The sequence below is a fragment of the Vicugna pacos genome, chromosome 1 (assembly GCF_048564905.1).
Source record: "Vicugna pacos chromosome 1, VicPac4, whole genome shotgun sequence".
Taxonomy (NCBI): domain Eukaryota; kingdom Metazoa; phylum Chordata; class Mammalia; order Artiodactyla; family Camelidae; genus Vicugna; species Vicugna pacos.
This window is the reverse complement of record NC_132987.1, coordinates 27939298-27961179: the sequence shown is the minus strand read 5'-3', so window position 1 is coordinate 27961179 and position 21882 is coordinate 27939298. Positions and strand designations below refer to the sequence as shown.

Genomic DNA, 21882 nt, shown 5'->3' with positions numbered 1-21882 from the left:
TAGTTTGCTTTTGTTCATGTATTTATATATATACATGAGAAACAAACATTTACTCTTGCCTGTTTTTTATCTATAGAGTCGAATCCAGCAATTTTGTTTCCCTTTGTGTCAATCAAGGAACCCATAGGTTCACAGGTGATGACATCACATGTCTGTTTTGGCAAAGGTAGCAACTGTCGAACTTTGTCAATACTTTCTGATCGTTTGTCTCCCAGCTCTTTCTAAAAAAAAAAAGAGAGAGAGAGAGAGAGAAGTGGGCCAGAAGTGACAATGAAGGCAAAAGCTAAGAAGGAAGTTCCTCTATGAAACATTTCCTTTTTTACAGCTGGAATGTTCTTTAACCTTGAATTTGGTCTATGGGGCAGCTCTCATTGAGAGTAGTATGTTTCATTTCTCTTATTTAAGTAGAAAATAGACCACATATACAGGCACCCTCGTTACACAATAAACATCACTGTGCTGAAACGATAAAAATCCAGAGTAGTATTTGCAATCAGACGGCAGGAGCTGCAGCTCGGAACACGTCCTCCAATCCAGGGTCAGACCACAAGGTAACCACTGGCTATTTTGTTAGTAAGGTTGTTGGACATGCTGATTTTTTTTTTCTGGCATTGTTTGTTTACAGTTTATTTCAAAGATTGCGTTAATGCCTAGTTAAATGAATTGAATTTAGAAATAATCAGTGCAAATGTTTATTTTTCAACTGCATGTTGCCAGTCGAAGGTCAAATTATTCCTCAATCTAATGTTGGCATTTTGGTTATATATTTGATACTGGATTTCTAAAGTTCCTTAAGAAATTAAATGTTTTATGAGTATGATTTTTTATGAAAAATCTTCAAGCTACATATACTTACAACTTTCGGGTACTGGGAAGCCAAGGTAAAGCCAATGGCAAAACAGTCACATTACATTAAGTTGAATGCAATAAATAACATCTAATTTAAGGAGTAATAAAATAACATGCACTAAATAATAAATCCACAAATAGTATGAGCTCATAGTACAGGCAGGTCACAAACTTACTTTCAGTTTCTTTACTAGGTTCATGTATGCACGTTTGTTCTCTTCAGAACCCCCTGGGGATGCATTTGATAGGTCAGAGGCCAGTGTTCCATTGATTAAAACACCCAGCATGTCAAGAACTGTTGTGAATAATTCACTAAGAGGAGAAAGAAAATGTTTTCACCTTAAAGCAAAACTAAGACATTCTTAACTAATTGAACTTTCCAATTTAAGGCATAGAATTTTTTTTAAGTTTTCTTTTTTTTTAAATGTATTTATTTTAAAATATTGTATGTTTTAAATTGAAGTTTAGTTGCCGTACAATATTATATGTTACAGGTACACAATACAGGGGTTCACAAATTTTTAAAGGTTATACTCCATTTATAGTTATTATAAAATATTGGCTATACTCCCCATGTTGTACAATACATCCTTGTAGCTTATTTTATACCTGACAGTTAAGGCACAGGATTTTTTTTTAAGGTACCCAAGAATATAAGGTGTGGAAGACTTCCACCATGCACGCATGCAGCAAAGTCCACGTGAAGTGGTAAGAACATACTTGTTAGTGTGCATGTCAACAGTTCCAGAAGTAATGATCTGAAGGAGGAGGAGGGCCCAGTCTGTTGTCCACTGCGTGCTCCTCTGCACCGTGTCAAACATTCCTCCCACCTAGAACATAAAAAACACGGTGACAAAATCTGCATAGTGTTACAGGGAAAATACTACCTCCATCAATTTGTGCAGCCAAAAGTTTGTCACTATTTCTAGTATCATCAGCACAGGAATTGGTCATTCAAAAAAAAAGGGTGGGGAGGGATACCTGAGTGTGGACACATCATTAGTATGAATTATTTGCTAGTATAACCAGCTCTTTTTTTGTTCCTAAACTTTCATAATACCCAGTTTCATGATGTACCATTTCAGTCTAGTTAAATCTGAATAGGTCAAAACCGGGAAATCTGATTTATCTGCAACTTTGCATTGTCAATTACTACTGAATCTAAGCCTGTTGCCATAGTAACACTTAGGCATATCCTGTAACACAGAAGTAATGATGAGCAGGAGGCTTGCCCCCAGGTCTGCTCGTTCACATGTGGGAATTAATATCAAATACCAGGCAAGCCATCATCCAGAGTAGCTTTTATTTGGGTTTGTGCAGTGATAAAAGAAAAATTCCAAGGAATGTGCAATGGGCAAGGAGTCTTAAATTTCTGTGAAACCTCCCTATAGGATTTGTCTTTATGATCAATTTGATGGAAAGCTTGATAACATTTTGACTTAAAGGACATTTTAATACAGTTTTAAAATAAGCATAGTGAAAGTTTACACTCATCTCAAATCAGTAGTCCTCTAAGACCTAATCTTGGCACAAATGAAAAAGAATGAGAGAGGTCCCTAGGCGTGCGGTGCAGGAAGCAGACCAATGCCTAAAACACCTCCTACTGTCTAGAAGCCAGACCAGACAGGAAGGACAGAGGCCGGGAAGATGCAAGGTTAGAGAGACAGGGAAGTAGAAAAGAGAGCGAAGAGCAGGCCTCCCCTTGTAACAGGGACTGTGACCACGGTAGGAGAAGAGTGGAGAGCTGGAATTATTGTCACATTTAGCTAAGTTTAATGGAGGGAAAACGCCAGAAGAGTCGCTTACCAAATTTAGGCGGAGCTGCAGTGCCTCGTGCATCATCTGCCGAGCTTTTATGTCATCCTGGTATCGTTCTTCTCTCCAGTTACTTAAAATCTAAATGAGAAAAAAAAAAAAAAACTTGTTTTCCCTGTTCAATTTGATTCCTCTCATATTTAAAGTTAAACTGAGCTTTTTACTGATAGTCAAAAACAACTTCTTAACAGATAAATAAGGGAAAAATAAAATTTGAGCTTTCCTCCCCTTCCTCCAAGCAGATAGAAATCTGGTTATTTCTTTGTTATCTAATTACATATCCAGTTCAGAAAAATCTTATCTAATTATATATCCTGTTACTAAGTCCTAGAAATTCCTTTAGGGGGCCATCAAGTTAAGCATTAACAAAAATTAAGGTACTTTATTCCTTTGATAATTATGTAAGTTTAAAAAGCTAAAGCTTTAATCTGTTCTTAGAAACAACGATTAGTACATACATGTAAACTAAAAAAAAAGTTGCAGTATATTATATATATGTATGTACATGCAATATAATGTATATGTGCAGTCAAACTATAATAATTCTACCTAATAAAACGGAAAAAGGCAAAAAAAATTTTTAATATATCATTTCACTGGTCTTATAAAGGTAAGTATAAAGCTAAAGATAGATAAAATTACATTTTATATTGTCTTATATTTCTAGGGACATGCTGTGAATCCTAGCGAATGTATTATTTTGATATTTCATTGAAGGGAGGCTCGTTACCTTATAGACTTGTCTTTCTTGATAAGGATAACGTAAGCTATTTTGAAAAATGTGACATCTTGGGCATCAGTTGAAAGGCATATCAATCTATTAAGAAAGTGCTTCCTCACTGAGTCAGACTAATGTTGGGGAAGGGAAGGTTTGCTTAGGAAGGCAAACCACAAGAAGGGAACACCCAGAATCAGATGACATAAGGAAAAAAAAAAAAAAAACCACACTGCCATGCTTTGAAATATGGCTCCCTAATGGGAATCATCATAAAAGAGCTGAAATGAGTCACATGCAGAAGTAACTGAGCCCAACAGATGACTTGTAAGTGCACTGCACAGTTAAAGGAAAGAACTTTGCAAATCGCATCAGAAGGTACGGATGGACCTTCCCTAAGGCAGGTGAAAGGTGCAAGGCAGTTTAACAAAACACACAGGCTGTCACAGGGTGTCATGCAGCTGACATTCTGGCAGCGAGACAAAAATAAGTTTGGAACATGTGGTATCAATCAGGGCAGGGGGCTAGATAATGACTGTGGTCTGACTTTTAGAGAGTGATGGAGTGGAGGTCAGGGAGCGGCTAAGGAGGTGATATCTGAGCAGAGAGAGACCTGTGGAGGTGACGGAGGTGGCCATGCCAATCACTAGGAACAGCCTTCCAGGGAAGGGAAGGAAAGACGCAAAGCCTCTGTAACAAGAATGTGCTTGGCAAGTCCAAGGAACAGCAACACGGACACTGTGAAAAGAATGGAGTGGGCAAGGCCATGACCGGCAGGAAACAAGGCAGAGGTGGGAGCCAGTGCCAAATCATGCAGGGCCTTATACGCCCAGACTGTGAACTTCTATTCTAGTTTAGTAAGAAACACTGCAGCATTCTGAGTACTGGAAGAATATGTGGTTTACACTTATAAAGGATCCCTCTGGCTGCTGTGTAGAGAGCAGATCTCACATCGCCAAAAGGTAGGAGATGACGAGAGGACCAAGTGACTTGTTCGTGTTCATCCAGGACCACTCAAGAAGACACAATGTCATGGAACCACAGCCCCACAGGACACTCCACTGGGCTCTACAGCAGGATTAAACACCCCACAGGACCACCCTATCCACTTTGCTCAATTCTATACTTTCTAATTCCAATTTGATCACTCAGTTTCTTTGTGGTGCACTGAAAACAAGTGCCCCAAAGAGTGACTAGGAGAACTGCGGTTGGTGGAAAAGCCAAGTTCAGATTCTCTATAAATGAACCAAAATGACTTCTGATTTGTAAATGAGTGCCTTGTGCACTGGACCAGCATCCGTTTGGCTCTGGCAGTAAAACTGAGTTTCTGAAGCTACAGAGCTCAAGCTCAGACCCTGCCTGCTACGTGGAAACTCAGCTGAGGACCTGGAGAGGTCTGTCTGTCTCACGGTCATGCCTCCTGCGACACAGCTTGCTCCAGCACCTCTCCCAGGAGGCGGGGTCGGGAGAGGAGCGGAGACGACAAAGTTATGAGCAGTATGCAGACGTTACTTCTATAGTCTACAGGCACTCATCCAATGCATAATTAATATGACACTGTTGTTCATCTCGTGGTGACCAGAATGCCAGGCAGGAGACAGGATATGGACTATGTTTCCTGCATCTAATCAAAACCTGTTGGGCCCTTATGAGTTTAATCTCAGTATCTGAAAGGAGAACAAATGGATGCCATTAGAAAAATACTTGTCTGGCTCAATATTCTCCTGCACTTTACCTGATTAACTTGATTCTGCAGAGATGTTAGGAGGCCTTCCCGTTGTTCATCTTGTCCCTTAAGGCAGGTAAGGACCAGTGAGAGGAATGGTTGTTGACTCAAAAGAGACATACTACGAAGGAAGTAATAACAGCAGATCTAGTTAGAAAGAACACATTACTTCCTGGGCAACACTGATTTCCTGCCCTTGGGTTACTGGCTCTTATTTATTTTACTATTTGAAAAGGGAGTGGAGAACGAAACAGCCAAGGCTACTTGAAAAGTTAAATCATATCTCTAACTAACGTGATTAAAAGCCACTGTAATGCTTCTAAATAATTTAATATGTCCTCTTGCCCTTGAAGGCATTCCCAAACTTACACTCATCCTGCATGTGAATGTGTAGGGGGTGCAGAGATTAGAGAATGTGTCGTTGACATCAGTAAACCGAATGTAAAGATACACATCAGGAGGAAAATCACTTGACACACAGAATACAATGAAAAATTTCAACATTTTTCTCATGCAGTATCCTTATTTGGGGTCCAGGAAACAGGCTCTAGGATGGTTGTGCTTGTTTGGTTTTTCAGCACATTTCTCAGGACCAAATAGCGGGCATGGGCAGAGCTAAGATTAGCACCGGGTCTGAGGGCTCCACAAACAGCAGGCTTGCTAGTGCCCTCTAGGGCGCAGCTCCGCCACATCCCACGGACTTGACTTGTAAGAGAGTTTGAAGACATTTAGTTAAAAAACTCCATTTTAAAAATTGGCATTTTAGTATTATTTCTTCAATGATCAGAAACAACTGACAAATCACACTGACTAACTTTGCTACACTGGAAATAAAAATTTCTTAAAATGAGATCAAGATCAAAATATTTCAATCTGCTTCATCTTCCACCAGCAGAACAGAGAGAGGCTGACCTGGGAAGAGACATCTTTAAACTCTGCCAATACCGTCTGTCCCTGCCGTGGGAAGTGAGGCAACGGACATAGCATCATAAACTTTGAGAAGTAAAATTGAGTCATCTGGTTGGTTAATAAATACAGGCAACAATGATGAAACAACCAGATACTAAACAACATACATACAAAACTAGGTCAATACCAAAATGTATTTTAATTAAGAGGGCAGATTCAGAGGCCAGACCCCCGGGGTTTAAACCCTAGCTTTATACCTCCTTAGCTGCATGTCCTTGAGAAATTTACTTAACCTTTCAGTGCCTCAGTTTCTTCATCTATAAAAAGGACAGAATGAGCACCCACCACATATGACTGCTGTGAGACTTTAAAAGTTCATGTATGTACATGAGTTTATACAGGGGCTGGCATTTCATGAGGGCTCCGTAAATATGAGTGATTAGGGGACAAGACACTTGTATGTTCAGAGCTTTTGTTTTTCCATGTTAGGAAGTATCATTATATCCTTCTACTCCTGGGGTGCTAAATCCATCACGCTTTCACATTAGAGTATGCTTCTGCTCTTTCTCGTTATGTGGCCAGTTTTCCAATATAATTATCTGAAACCTTTCCTGGGGCATGAACTTAAGAAAACATTAAACTTGAAGGCTTATAAGTTAGTATCTAGTCTAGAACAAGAGCCGGAAACACTAAAAATGTTAGTAACTATTTCAGGGCCCAGCATGACAGAATTATAAATAATTCTATGGCTTTCAACATAAATACTTAAATAATAAGAAAAAAAAATTAACCGTTGACTACAGGGACCAAGGGGAGATCCAGATCTGATTCAGCAAGTGGGGCTGAAAAGTCAGGATTTTTAACAGTTTGTCAGTGTAACTGGGGTCTATCTGGGCAGGGCTGAGAACTCGTGTACAAAATATTATCATCTGGAATCTCTTAGGAACAGAGCCTTGCCTAACAGAATATTTTCAATTCCATTTAAAGATGAAATTTCTGTGGACTCTATACAATGAGCGTGGATGTCTGTAGGATTTTGGATTTTCTCAACTGCTCTTTAAACCCTCACATAGAAGTACATCTTCCAGCCATACCTTTTCTGTTTTTGTCTGTCTCGTTCCTTTTTTGAGGAAGAACCCAAGTGCTGTCCCTTCTCCAGCTCCTCCCCAGCGGCTTTCAACACCCTTCCTTGCACAGAGGTCGGCAGCCTGGCAATTAGGGGGGCCACCAGCCACACGCCCCTGCGTTCGGAGGAACTAAAATCAGAAACAGATGTTATTCCCCCTGCTCTCGCAGTTCCACCAGAAACTCCAAAGCATAACTTTGATGCACAAGATACACCGATTAGTCTAAATTCTTCTCTTTTATTTCTATACGATCTTTCCTCTCTCCAAATACCAGACACTTGCACACAATTTTCAGTCACTGACGGAGAGCAATAAAAGGTGGGGTGCTGAGAGGATACTGTCACTAAACTTCTTTTATAATCTATAAAAGTGTTTTTCTACGGTTCTGGCTCTCTGAGCAGTGACAGTCCTTTTGTCCAAAGAGTAATACGCTTTTCTGTCATGGTTAAAATAGGAAATGTTCTGATTATGCTTAAGCATGTTAATAACCAATTTTCCAAATTTTAAAATCCATTAGTTACACTTTATACCAAAATGATGAAATACAAGTCAATCTACCTTTTGTGATTATCATTTGAGCAAAACTGCCAATCAATAAAGACGGCAGAAAGAGTGTTTCCTACATAATGAATGCCATGGAATAGAGTAGCCTCAGGGGACAGCAGAGAAATTCATCCATCCCAGATGCCCTCTGTGGTTCCAAGGAGTCTGGGCCTGATTAACTTAATATCCCCAACGCTAAGACATCACCCACTTCAGCAGCACGACCCTTTAACATATTAAATAATGACAATCGACACTTGCAAGTAATTATCTTCTCCGCATTCCTGCAGCTTTATGAAAGACTGCTTTGTGCAAATAAAAGGTACAGTTACATGTGAAAAATTAATGACAGCCTAATAAAACTACAGAAAAAAATACCTTAGGAACGTCTTTATCCCATTCTGTCTCGTGCTGCCTGTATCAGCACTCCCAATCCCGTTTGGGTTGAAGAGGCCCATACCCGAATTAGGAGAGTTATTGTTCAAGTCGGCGGACTGCTGAAATACCTCTATTGTCGCCTTTGCAATGTTGTCCAGCAGGTTGTTCATTTCAGCCACCGAACCAGAGCCCTGGAGTTGGACGTAAGAAAACCAGCGTGCATGTGTTTTACGCTGCCCTCAAATGTGGTTTAGTTTTTCATAAAATTTGATAGACATACATGCTTTCAATATATACTCACAGGGTCCTTCAAACACTGTTTGATCATTAATTGAAGTTCCAGCCAGGACTGCCTCAGTGTCCACTGCTCAAGATTCTGGGGAAAATGGAGTTAACACATTAAAAATATTGAATATATCTTAAAATCTAATAATTCCTTGCAGTTTTCCCTCTCTCAAAAAACAGAATAATTCCACACAAAGGATTTATATAAATCAAAAGGCTTCCAAGTCTCTTACGTATATTCATTATACACAAAGAAATAAACAGCAATATTAAAATAATGTGCCTCACTCAGTTAGGCATGGGAAAGAAAGAAGACAAGCATTTCTTCTCCCAAAAGTTATCTAACTAATCCCATTACAAAACGATTTCAGTATTTTTTAATAATGTATTTAAGACAGTCCCCTACAAAGCTTATTTTTCATGTAAATACAGCACTGAGTTAAAATACTTATATAATGATTGTATACAATTTGCAGCATGTATATCTAGTCAGCAATAAAACATGGCAATTACACAAAAAAGAAAATTGGGAGTTCTAACCTTCAATTAATTCTGACTTTAAGAATTAGTTAACAGTGACACATATAACTCTTATTACCACAGAAAAATGTGTCAAATGAGAAAAAACACAATCTTTTAGATTATCACTCACCTGAAGAATACGTTTAATGTGCTGTCTTTGTAGGTTGTCCCCCTCTGTACATTCTTTAATGCCATGAGGATAACAGATAAGCTGCAATAATTTCTGTGCTTGCATATTTGAGAGCACAGGGTCCAAGATAAGTTCTTTGTCTGTGCATAATCTTTCAGGTTCTTTTAAGCAGTGTTCTCCTACCCATTCCTGAAAATAACACAGCAGTGAGACTGACAGGCAGAGACTATCCGTGTATGTAACATGTACTAAAATCATGATGCACAATAAAGCGGGCAGGAATCTTCCCATTAAAAAAAATATTAGATGAATAGGAGGGAACAGACTTACAGACCAATTTTCTAGCATTTTGACATCTTAAAAACAGAAGGTGGAACCATGGTTACAGAAAATTTTAAATAAGGAATGCAAAAAAAGAAATGTGCCGGAAAAAAAGAAAGGAAAGCTAAGTAAGGAAAATACTAGTATGTGTTTTCAGTTGGAGAATGGGCCCTTGCTCTAAGTACTGTTTTGTAATCATTCTTCAGACTTGCTATATAACAAGAATGATTCTATATTATACTATGTTTTCATCATTTTTATGATGCATTATAATATATTCCACTGAAGAAACAGAACACAGCATAGCATTTATAAAATTATCTTTTGGATGCCATAATGAATAATGTTACCGTTATAAATAACTATGAGTGCACATCTATTCTCTGTACAATTATTTACTTAGGATAATTTCATAGAAATGCAGTTGCTGGGTAAAGGAGGAGAACAAAAATTTAAGGCTACTGATGCATACGGCTAACTGACCTCTGGAGTTTCCACCAATCCAAACTTCTACCAGCTATTCTCCACCATTTTTTCAAAGGCAAACTCTTGTACTAAATGGGGTAAAAAATCACCAACAGTACCAGAGCCAAATTTGAACCCAGATCTATTTCAGATCAAACCTGTTTCTTAACTACTACACCAATGGCTCAATGCTGGCTGTCCATTAAAATCACTTGGGGAGCTTGTTAAAATTCCAAAGCTCCAGCCCCGCACCAGAGCAATTAAATCAATCTCAGGTAATGTCACCCAGACACCAGTAATATTTAAGGCATCAGATTTTTTTAAAACTCCCCAAGTGACTCCAGTGTGCATCCACAGTTAGAAACCAATGCACAACTCAGTATTTTCTCAATATCTATATGACTAATAGCTAACGTTTACCATGGTTACAATTACCCTTAATAAAAACACAACCCTGTCAACATTATGTCTACAGCAAAGTGAAAAAGAGTATATATGGTGTATCTTTTTTTTAATAAAGAAGGAGAATTTCTACAAAATGGAAAGATAAACCAGAAAATAATGGACTCAATCACCTAGAGCAGGGAGGACACAGGGTAGAAAAGTTAAGGGAGGGAGGCGTGTATCTCTGAGTACACCTTGTTGCTAGCTGACTCTTGGAAGTACGTTATTCTAAAAACAGAGCCAGGGTAGAAAAAGAAATCTAAGCTGAATGCATATAGATATAAATGAAATCAATTCTATTTCAAGTGAATAACACATCCACAATGAAGGAGAAAAGTCTAAGAACTTTTAAACAATTCTGTAAACCCTTAGGGAAAAAAGAACTGCAAACAAATCCTCAACTTCTTGCAGTGGGTTTGTTTTTCACAGTGGCAATCCTGAAACTACTTCAAGTGTACTGCAGAATTCCACAAAAGAGCGAAGGGCTGATGTTACTGGTAGCCAGGGTTCTTACTGTGGAAGAAGGCAGTAATTGAATAATATGGAATGGGGGAATGCAAACAAAAATCTGTGCATTTTGATCGACATTGGTGGTATCAGTATAAACTCATGATTATACACACACACAATTATGCAGCTGGATTTTTTTTCCCTAGCTCTTCCTGCTGAAAGGGCCTAGAAGCAATGAACACACATTGTCCACAGCAATAAGCACACAGTGCCCAGATCTTGGTTTTCAAATACCATCCTCTACTACATGGAACCAGAGTTCCATGAAGGAATGAGTAATTCCAGGTTCGGTACAGGGAAAGTACAAGACAGACCAGAAAGTAAGAAAATACTTGTTACTCAAAAAAGACGCAGGGGGCGGGAGGGGAGATGTATGTCAAAATAACACAAGAGCCGGCATGAAAAGATTCATACACTGAACAAATCTAGGACAACTTGAACATGAAAATACCTAAGGACAGTATATTACGATCTATATGGAAAACAAATGAACAGAAGGAAAGGAGGAAGGGGAATGGCAGGGACGGAGGGAGAGGGTAGATTCTACCTGAGAGTAGAATGCAAACTGAAAAATGTGGAGGGAGCAGAGGAGCTGGGAAAAGTCATTTTGCAACCATCACCGTAAAGACTGGTTTGGACAAGAATCAAATGGATGCTATGTGGGAGGTGGGGGAGTTTGATGAGGAGCAGAAAACTTGGCATTGTCTCAAAGTTGTCTCCCCAAAATTATTTATTAATTGCAAGGGAAAAAATAATAACTATACAACAGAAAAATCAAAAAACCACTCAATGGAGACAGCTTGATCAAAATTAACATCACCACTGAGGTGCAAATAGACATCACATGCCTTCGCATGTGATTACCGGAGAACAACACAGACTGCTTCTGGGGTATCTAGGCCAGGAATGCATAATCTGAAGCTAATTTACAGGAAACTTCAGACAAATCCAACATTACTGGGAAATTGACAAAATTGGAATGCGGCCCATAGGTGAGAAAAAATTTACGGCACCAATACTAAATATCCTGATTTCTGATAACTGTTATTTTGCTTATATTAATCAATAAAGGAGGAAGTATTGAAAAGTAAAGTAGAATAATGTATCTCACATAATCTCCAATGGTTCAACAACAACAACAAAAAATGTTTTAAGTATACGCATCCACATTTACACACAAAAATAGAATTATAAAGCAAATATAGTAATACGTAAAAAAATGAATGACTGTTTAAAGGGTATAGTAGAGCCATTTATCATGATGACAACTTTTCAGCAAATTTGAAATTATTTCAAAACAAAGTTAGCAGGAAAAAGAGGACCACCTATGTACAAGTTTCCTACTATACTGGGCCTCTCTCTCCAAAGGAACAGTTACACAGCCAAAGTCAAAGGCAAATTAAATCTGAAGCGTACCTGTTGACAGATAGTCCTCAGTACATATCGAGCATATTCTCGTAAATTGGCAGTTTCTATGGAAATGCTTTTCCCGCAGGATTTTGAATTTTGCGAGGCAGCCCAGATGTCATCAGCATTCCCCTCCCGTCGTAAACCCCTCACAGCAAAGTCGTCATTCTTTATAGAGCTGACACTGTTATTGCCAATTTTGGCATCTCCTAAATAACAGAATCACAAAAGCAAAATCACAGAAGTTCAAAATATTGCCAGATATTTGGAAAATAAATGAGCCAAGCATTCAGGGATTTAAAACTTGTGAATGGGATCATCATTTCACAGCCAGATGTTCAGCAATAGAGAGAATGGATCAGGAGAGTCAATGCTAGAACGCAGAGAAGTTTCACCAGACATGAGGGGGATAGAAAAAGTACGTTCAAGACTCATTCTTTATTTTATTTATAGAATTAAGTATGCTGTCACCAAACTTGGAAAGGCCATTAGGAATCACACTTAATAATCACAGAACATGGATTTCACCAATATTTCAAGCACGAATGTATTCAAATTCATTTGACTTATAGACAAGGAAAAAAATGGGTTACTCACCCTTCTAGATGTCCCTTTTCCATTTCTTCTCTTACAATGACTTATTTTCTATCCATAGGTCAAGAGAAAAGTTTTGCCTTAGCCCACCTTACTATCAACTTCTTGACAAGAGAGATTTATTTCCCTGGGGATGGAAAAGGGCAATGCATACTAAGGAAGCCCTGGAAAATAGGGCATTCATTGAATAACCCATGCCTTTCACTTTCCTCTCCGTATACATCCAAATTAGAAAACCTCAGCTGATTAATCTCTAACATATTCAGTAAAATGAAGCTAAGGAAAGTGTTTTCCTCATAACAAAGTTCTGGGGGTGGGGAGGGGGAACTGAGCAGAATGGTTGAATAGCTAGAAAGAAGAAATCTTCTCTAGCCATGAAAGACAAATAATTGCCATATTTTAAAAGGGAGAAAATAATAGAATTTGATAATAAAGATTGCCAAATGGCAACAGAGCCTCCGAAGTCTTGCCTGTTTACCCATAGAATCATGAGCATAGAACAGGAAAATTTTCTGAAACCAACAAATGAGTTTAGACAAGGCCCTCAGCGCTTCACTGTAAGTGAAACCAAGCCCAGGTCAGCGCAAGAAAAAGGTCAACCAAGAAAAAGTTTTGACCCTGCTGAAAAAATTTCAAAAAATGAGAATGCTTAGTGAGTATTTACTTATAAAATCATAGGAGGAGGGGAGGAATAAACAATACATTTCAACTCATTGATATCTTGTTACGTATAATCATACCTTTCTCATTCAAATATTCATACAATAAGTACCAAGCTCACTTGACTCACAGAAGTTTATTTAATTCAATAGAGCTGAAACAAAGACCAAATTCTACACGTACCAACATTTAGCATGCCTTTTCCAATCTTAGGTGATATAAACAACTATTTCTACACCTTAAGTTAAACTACTACAGAAATTAGAAACCAAATTCTATAAAACAGCTCTATCTCTCTAACTCAAAATAGATCCCAGCGGATAGGACTTGAGGGAACATGGATAAGGACATGGTGAGGTTAATACAATTGTAAAAACAAAAACAAAGAAACAAACACTTCTGCCAGTCTAGGAGATCCTCATTCAGTTTAGCTGTTAGGATGACAGAGAAGGTCTGGAAGGCTGGGCCAGAAACTTCTGCAATCGCAGAGACAATACAAGAAATACAGTGTTCAGTGGCTGCCTCGTTCAAGGCTCTGCTGACATTCAGCAAGCCTGCTCCTGACTTCTCAGACCTGAAGAACCCCCCATCACTAAGGAAGCTATTATACAGTCTACCAAGACTGAGGCCAATTAGAAAGTCAAGGGAAGGCAATCAAAGAAAAAACACTGGTGACTATGCATGGATATTAAAATACAGTTATTTGGATATTTAAAGAGGTTGGCAAATTTTACTTGGGATTGGACCAGACCTACAAATCAAGGGGATAATGTCTAGATGGTACACATCTTGGATTCTGCCATTAAAATGGTTATCACTTATGCATTCAACTTTCAACGTGAGCTTAGTAAAAACCTACTATTTAGTTTCTCTAATGGCCGTCAGAGATACTGCAGTAAAAAAGTGAGTCCCTGACTTCAAGGTCCATACATTTATTTTTAAATAGAATTGACCAGCCAGATTTCCTTTCAAACATAATCAGAGCAGAGCAATCTTAGTGAAACGAGCATTTGATGTTGGCTGTAGACCACCACAAGCCCCTGAGCTCAGCAGGGAGGGTGTGGCCCTCCACATGGCTCTGCCTGTCCCCTTCTACTACAGAGTCCACGGACATTTCAAAAGGAATGTGTGTGTGTGTGTGTGTGTGAAGGTCAACTTTTAATAGTTTGTTTTATGAAAACCCTGTTGCCCTTCCTCATCACCAAATAACACTTTTCAAGGAGGAGCGGAAAGGGTCAGGGTGTGTTCTCAAACACGTTTAAGACTCGTCTGAAACAATTCCTATTCCCTCAGTAATTGCAGTTCTAATCAAAGGGGGCTCCTTGGCACATGAAATAACTTTCATTTAGTCAAGACCAAAAGAGGGTACCCAAATTGAAATTAGACAATGTGTATTCAAGGCTTCCTAGTCTTTCAAATCATAAATAATTTACAGAATAGAAGTATCTTAAGGTATTGCACTGTAAATGAACAGAAAATTCTAGGAGAATTTATATCACTAAAGATACAAGGATGCCTTGGATATTATAAATTAAATGAAAATGAAGTTGTGATAATTTAATATTGATTTATCAACAGTATCAGTATCACTACAATTACCACCTGATTTATAAAAAAAAAAAAAAAGAAAAAAAAGAAAGGCAGGCAGATATAAACTTGTTCCAGGTCACAATGGAAGCAGAAAAACTAAGATCAAAACCCGGATTTTCTGGTGTTCTACTCTTGGACTATAATATGAAATTTAAACGTTTAAATAGATTACCAAGTCAACTGTGTCCATCACAAAGTGTGACTTCCATCAAAAAATGAAATCAAAACAACCCTGTGGGTCTACTGATCTATATTATATCAGAATGAGATGTCCTGCAGTTAAAAATGCCACAAAAAAGTATTATTTTTAAATTCCCCCAGAACTGCAGGTAAGGGACAGACGCCCCTGACTCTAATTGAACATGAACCTGGAAAAAAGCCAACAATTTTTCCAGGAGAACAAACAAAAACATTTCTAATAATATAGAATTACACCTGAATACAAATTATTTTGCCTCAGTTGCTGGTGATTAACCAAGCTGAGTGCCAGGATAGTCTTACCAAGCATCATAATTGCTTTTAAGACAGCAAACACAGCTCCCACTTCAATGCTGTTGTGAGCAGCGGCCAAGAGGTGTCTGTCACAGGATGATCTTATTCCGGGGAAAGGCTTTCCTATGAGAAAAACAACAAACCCTTAATAGTCTCATCACCATCATTAACAATCTTTTGTAACCGTTTACAGTCAGCAGGGCCTTTCATTGTTAGACTGTGGGTGCTTAATTGCTATTAGCCAGCTTTAATTGAAGCTTCATGGACCCACTAAGAAACATTGCCAAGTACTCCTTACTTAACCTTTTCTTTTTCATTGTTAAGACAATGGCTTTGCTCTTTTTGAGATGTATTAAAAAAAAAAGTTAGCAGGACTTTTATCCACTTCTGCTGATTGTCTGTCTCACACACACACGGAAATGATCCTTAGGAACAGACTTGCACTAACGCCCCTAGAATCCTTACCTTATTCCTTTTACCTAAGTAGTTAGAACAAATGAATCACCACTGCCCTAAGCCACCACGGTGTGGTTCCTAAGAACACATACAGGACTGCTGGAAGATCACACTGCCCACCAGCACCGCTTGGCTGAAGAGCAGAGGTATTTTTATTGTGTATTAACTCTTGCTGTGAGTTTCTCAATACATCCTGACATTACATAAGTGAAAGGTGCTGACAGCCCCTCCCAATGGCAGAACCCCATTCCCTCATTGCCTCACAGTAAGCCCACCGAAACCAGGAAGGAAATTACAGAATGGACGGCCCACTCGGTCAGTTAAGAACCTATAGCTCCAAATGAAAACAACAGCCAAGATTTTGCAGCTGTCGGCTCACCAGTTGCCTGGGGTAACAGACAGGCCTGGGGAGCTCGGAAGAGATGAAGCAGGAGTCGGCATGTCATTCTCGCCCCAGGCTCAGCGTCCGCATCTCCGCAAGCTAGGAGAGAGGGATTTTAAGAGTAAGTTTTCTAACATATCCAAGAACGTGTCTTCAGCATTTCTGTTACTCTACATATTCTGGAATAATAAATCAATGCTCCTTAACGGTAAAAAGTAAGGCACAGCACTGGCCATGCTTCTCTGAGGAACCTAAGTGCCTCCTTAAAAGCAGGTACTAAGAGTCATTTCCAGCCTCTTCCATAGGAACATTGGAACAGCTATTGTAATTCTACCATCTCTACCTTGATGTGACAACACTGCCCAATGCAAGTCCCCTTAAATTCTACTTTCACTGCATCATAATAGTTAGAAACCAGTGTACCAGACAACAGTCAAACAAGCACCGCCGCGCCTGGATGCAGCCTTACCTGCGGCTAGGAGAGAGGGAAGAGCGACGTGCTGCACGACGTCCTCCAGGGAGAAACACTGTCGTGCTATCAGAATAGCAATGAAAGTAGCTAATGAATCATGGAATGAAAGGTCACTCACCTTCAAGAAAAACATTGACACGTTTTAATACCTAACACCCTTTTCAGTAACATCTAAGATTATTATCTAAGAGAATGTAGGCAACACCAATAAGATTGCAATTCCCAAAACGGAACAACAGAGTGAAATAACTTATGATTACCATCCTCTAGGCCTCTTTCCAGTTTGTAACACAAAGAATGAGGTTTGCCCACATCCCAAAGCTACAGGAAGATGCTAAGCTTTACCTTCAGTCATGTAACTGAAATACAAAACAAAAAAGCAAAATCAAGAAATCCCTAAAAGATGTAGCATAAATAAACCTTTTTAGCAGAATGCACTATAATCTATCGTTGCAGGGTAAGACCATTAGGAAGCGAGAGAAAACAAGGAGGTTCTTTTAACTGAAAAACAAGCCCTATTCATATTTTGGAAGTTCCTTTCAGGAGTATCTAATAACGACTTTGTAACATAATTAAATTAGTTTTAAAAACAACTTTGAACATTTTCCCCCGACCTCTAAATTTAAAGAGGAAAGAGTGAAGAGGGGTAAGTGAGAGAGAGAGAATGCAAGAAAGAGAAGAGAAAGAGGGGGAAAACTAATTCACCCAGAGTGAAACCTCTACGCTTTACAGATCTCACAAGACTCTGGCAGAAAATAATGAGAAAAACAGCTATAGTAGCAGCCTTCACATTAAGTCGTCTGCATGCCAGTGAGTAGGTTGGTCACCTCATTTAATAGCACACCACGGTCAGGTTCATACTATTATTAATTCCAATTTTACAGATGAGGGGGGAAAGCGGAGTTAAAGGGAAACAAAAAACAACCGAGAGGTTAAGGAACCATGTTAAAAGATAAAAATGGGGTCCTTTTCTGTCTGGAAAAGCAGGCCACACACATGTGCTACATGTACATAAAATCTTAGGTGCCCACAGAAGGGAGTAGGATTTCCACCGGTCATGAGACACCAGAACTGGAATTAAACCTTCAACTGGGAGACAGTTTTTAAAATGGACAAAGTTCTTTTTATCCGTGAGATATACGAATATGTAACACGAATAACTCCAAGAAGCGGTGGGAGTGACAGGCAGAAAAAAAGAACCGAGATGACCTTTTAAGAAATTCACACACCATGGATGCAATGTGACAGCTGAGGAAATCTGCGATACATACGCACTCTCTCTTCATACACTTCCAGACACAGTCACTAAGGAAGCCTGGGCCCCGCTCCGCACCTGAGCCTGTGCGTCCTGATGCGGCACGACAGAACCTAGGCTCTTAGATGATTTTTCATCGTAAAGCAACAAAGTGGTTCTCTTCAGAATGTGAACTACTCTAGCTAAATTATGCCCTGTGCCACGAGGAACCCAAGTCACTCGGTAAAAACTACAAACAAACAGCATTGAGGAGACCACACACAAGAAAATCTCAGCTAACAAATAAGGAAGCTCTTGGCATCTCTGCTGTAGATTAGGCTATCTATCTTATTTACTTCGATTTTTTTTTTCATTTACTTAATCCTTGGCAATCATACCCCGGCTTATTGCTTTGGGAGGGAAAAAACCATTTTTACTCCATTTCAGTTAAAGTCAGCTCAATTTTAAAAAGTACTCACTAACTAAATATATAATGGCACAGTGGAGTTTTTAAATGAAAAAGAAAACTTACGTCTACAGTGCAAAGTACGTCATTAAACCCCCACACGTGGTTTGAAGAACAGCAGAGAGCCTTCAGGACTCCCAGCCACTCTGAACTGAGAACAGTGCAGCACGCCGTCAGCTCGGAGGAAAAATTGGCTATGTCATTAATCCTAGAGAGAAGAAAAAGGAGACAGCAAAAAGTAACAAGAAAGGAACAGACTCACATATGATAAACTTAACAAACACATAATTTCAGTATCATCAAACATGGCGTTCATTTCTTAGGTCGAGGGATGTAACCAAAACCCACTTGTCAAATAACCTAGTTGAACTGAACAGACGGGAAAGGATATGTCTTCAAATGTTCTCTGACAGTTAATGCTATTAAGCAACAAACAATAACCAGTAGAGACGCCAATTAACATCTCTGTAGTCCTGTGAATCAAGCTGACATAGAAATTTACATTTTTAAGGGCATCAAAAAAATTAAACGGCAGGCCTACATCCAGTATTTTTCAAAATATGCATATTTTTAATTTGTATTTTTATTATATATATATTTTTGTAAATGGATCAGATAACTTATAGATTGTATCTAGAGCATCTCATGCCAGACCAATAAGCCAGATGGAAATCACAGAGTAGAACAGAGGTAAATTCAGAAATAAAGTAAAATTGGGAAAAAAAAAACCCAGCAAACAAAAGTCAAATGTCAGCTTAGGCAATTATCAGAGACCTTAATTTCAAAGCAGCACCAATGCAGTAACTACGAGGTTCACTGTGAACCCCTGTGCTCACCTTCCAGCGTCCTGATGGCCCATACACACATTCATGAGTGTGTTGCAGACGAAGCTGTAGCGATTGGCCGCGTTGTCACTGAGGATCTTGCCCAGCATTGAGTAGTTGATGCTACGGGCTGAGGGATTCTCAATAAAATCCATCATGAAGTCTGGATCCCATCGCAAGTTAGAATTTGCAGGAATCACATTATTATATATGGTCTGCTTGACTTTAGAACAGGCACTACTGAGGTTATAAGAAGAAGAGTTAAAAAACAAAACAAAACTAAACCAGAAAGTTATTTCATTCAAGGACAGATTAAATGGCAGTAACTATAATGTATTCCTAGAGAAGGTTCACAATGATGGGTTCTTGATTCCAACCTCTTAATAATCAGCACTGGACACAGCGCCTGGCATGTTCTAGTTGCTCAATAGTTACTGAATGGGGGAAGAACAAAACAGGACTGAGACATCTGGGCACTAATCTTACTTAGTGTTAAGTCTTTTCTACATTTTACATGCTTTAAAAATAAAAGAATTTACTAAGGCTTCCAAAAACTGTCTCTGAACAGTGGTTGAAAAGTGCTATTACTTAAGAATAATAAAAATGGACTAGAGGACACATCAGGAGTAACGGGTTTTAGTCCTAATCATATATCCTGTAAAGCTATTCCTCTAGGTATGATGTATCCAGGGGAGGTTCATGTGCCAAGGCTACTCTGGGCTCCATGGTGCAGCTGTGAGAGAGGGGTTCACGCCCTGCCTTAAATTCCAGTAGCGGGATAAGAATTTATGAGAGTAAAGAAACTATTATATTGTCCCTAAATACTTATCATGTTGTGTTTCTCAGCAGTATTTAGAGATTTTTAAGAGCCTGGTCTACCAGTTCATGTTTTGGTGAGTTTCATCCAAGTAAGATACAGAATATTCAAAGTATATAAAGGGAATTAGAAAACACCCCCCAACCCTGCTCTGCACGTGAGGCTGAAGGATGCTCTGATTTCCAAGCTCAGATTCCACGTCCACTTTGCCCTTCTGGCCCACTTGCTGCGGATACCAAATCCAGAAGCAACACTGTACTTTCTCCGTTCAAGAGCTCTTTTAAGCAGCAGAAAGTCTTTTACTTTTAGATTAAGCTTTGGCAGCAAATTTATTTGTGATCAAGGAGACACATCCTAGTCTTATGCACCTACGTAAATAGTAGCCAGGAATGATTTCCTCAAGGGTGAAAAGGCACATAGACCCTTTACCCTAAACGGTTACCACTGACAACTGCTTTAAGGAAACAGAGATGGTTCAGTTCAATGTTTACCAAAATGTGACTTCAGAATTCCTCCTTCAGAATCACCTCTGGGGTGTTTGTTACAATGGGACTTCCGGGCCTCACCGCAGGTGGACCGAATCTGCATGTTTAAAAAGCTGTCCTTGGTAAAACTAAGTGCCAAATACGCTTGGAAAGCACTGGGCAAAGAGGACTAAAGCCACCCACTAAATGGCAGCAAACACAATCTTCAACCCTTTCTTTGCAGACAACTTATATAAAAACTTGTCAGTGGTCACTGAAGGATACAAGTTGCAATCTGGAGCCATGACCTATTCAAAATGATGGACATTATGTGGTTCCCAGTGCTTTTAAAATCTCCCCTTTCCCTGTTTTAACCCTTACCACACTTTCCACTCAACTTTTCAAATATTCTCACTTAGCAATAGTTCTTAATTTGTTTCGCTTTCCCACTAAAAATGAAACAAAAATAAACTTTGCTCTTTGCTGGTTCCTTCCCTAATATCTCCTTCCTGGTTTCCTCCACCTCCCAATGCCCTAAATGTTTAAAGAAACAGCTTTCTGCAAAGAGTATTCAACTTCCCACTTAATTCTAATAATCTATCCATGTCTTTCTTTAGAAGCCAAAAGAATTCTGCTTTTCTTCATTGATTTTTGTTAAGATTCAGCCTCACTTTTCTATTAGTATAGAGACTTCTCTCAGGCTGACGTCCACCTGCATCCTCTCGTAATTTTTCTGAACTCTGGTTCATGCTGAAGTCTCCTCACCCTTCATTTCTAGGCCTCCTGTGTCATTTATTACACTCTTTCCAGATGAGCTTCTAGGCTTTAATAAAACGTTAGCCGCCATCTAGGTCACTCACAAATTCTTAGCACTATTGTAGGTGCATATGAAGTTAAAAAAAAAATACTCAGACATTTCCTTCTAAAACTGCATGTATCAGAAATACCTGATAGAGTAATGAAAGCAACATACACCTTAAGGCCAAAATGACTTACGTTCAAATCGAGGCTTCATCATTTATTAACTTATGATGAGGAACAATCGTTTATTCAGAGGAAAAATCATTTCTGCCTCCCAGGATTGCCGGGAGACCTTTGTGGAAACACCTCAGCACAGCGCCAGGCACACTGCAGCAGCTCCATCAGAGGCAGAAATGATTGGCGCTCTTTCTCCCAAATATCACCATACACAACTTTACAGATGGTGTTTCAGATCCGCTCATTAAAATCAGTTTATTAGTATACAAACAGAAATCTCTCTTGCCTATCTAGCTTTTGTTCCACC

The 21882-nt window shown here is 39.0% G+C and overlaps 2 protein-coding genes across 11 annotated transcripts in view; one reads left to right on the top strand and one right to left on the bottom strand.

The window, feature by feature from the left end:
• Nucleotides 1–21882, bottom strand: part of MED12L (mediator complex subunit 12L) — a 295438-nt gene that overhangs the window by 42674 nt on the left and 230882 nt on the right. For 8 of the 9 annotated variants that reach the window (XR_012071818.1, XR_012071816.1, XR_012071817.1 and 5 more), the window contains exons 21-35: nt 19329–19595; nt 18559–18700; nt 16790–16910; nt 16318–16419; nt 15492–15605; nt 12156–12355; nt 9000–9188; nt 8364–8438; nt 8063–8253; nt 7109–7270; nt 5115–5226; nt 2656–2745; nt 1570–1679; nt 1026–1161; nt 60–221 (exon numbers count right to left, since the gene is read on the bottom strand). Coding sequence is in view for 5 of the 9 variants with exons in the window: in XM_072959151.1 (XP_072815252.1) it covers nt 60–221; nt 1026–1161; nt 1570–1679; nt 2656–2745; nt 5115–5226; nt 7109–7270; nt 8063–8253; nt 8364–8438; nt 9000–9188; nt 12156–12355; nt 15492–15605; nt 16318–16419; nt 16790–16910; nt 18559–18700; nt 19329–19595 (2173 nt within the window). In the remaining 4 variants the exon portion in view is untranslated. The remainder of the gene's footprint in view (nt 1–59; nt 222–1025; nt 1162–1569; nt 1680–2655; nt 2746–5114; nt 5227–7108; nt 7271–8062; nt 8254–8363; nt 8439–8999; nt 9189–12155; nt 12356–15491; nt 15606–16317; nt 16420–16789; nt 16911–18558; nt 18701–19328; nt 19596–21882) is intronic. The other variant, XM_072959128.1, reaches the window with a different exon arrangement.
• Nucleotides 486–21882, top strand: part of P2RY12 (purinergic receptor P2Y12) — a 43919-nt gene continuing 22522 nt past the window's right edge. The window contains exon 1 of one of the 2 annotated variants that reach the window (XM_072959163.1): nt 486–551. The gene's annotated coding sequence lies outside the window, so the exon portion shown is untranslated. The remainder of the gene's footprint in view (nt 552–21882) is intronic. The other variant, XM_006202805.4, reaches the window with a different exon arrangement.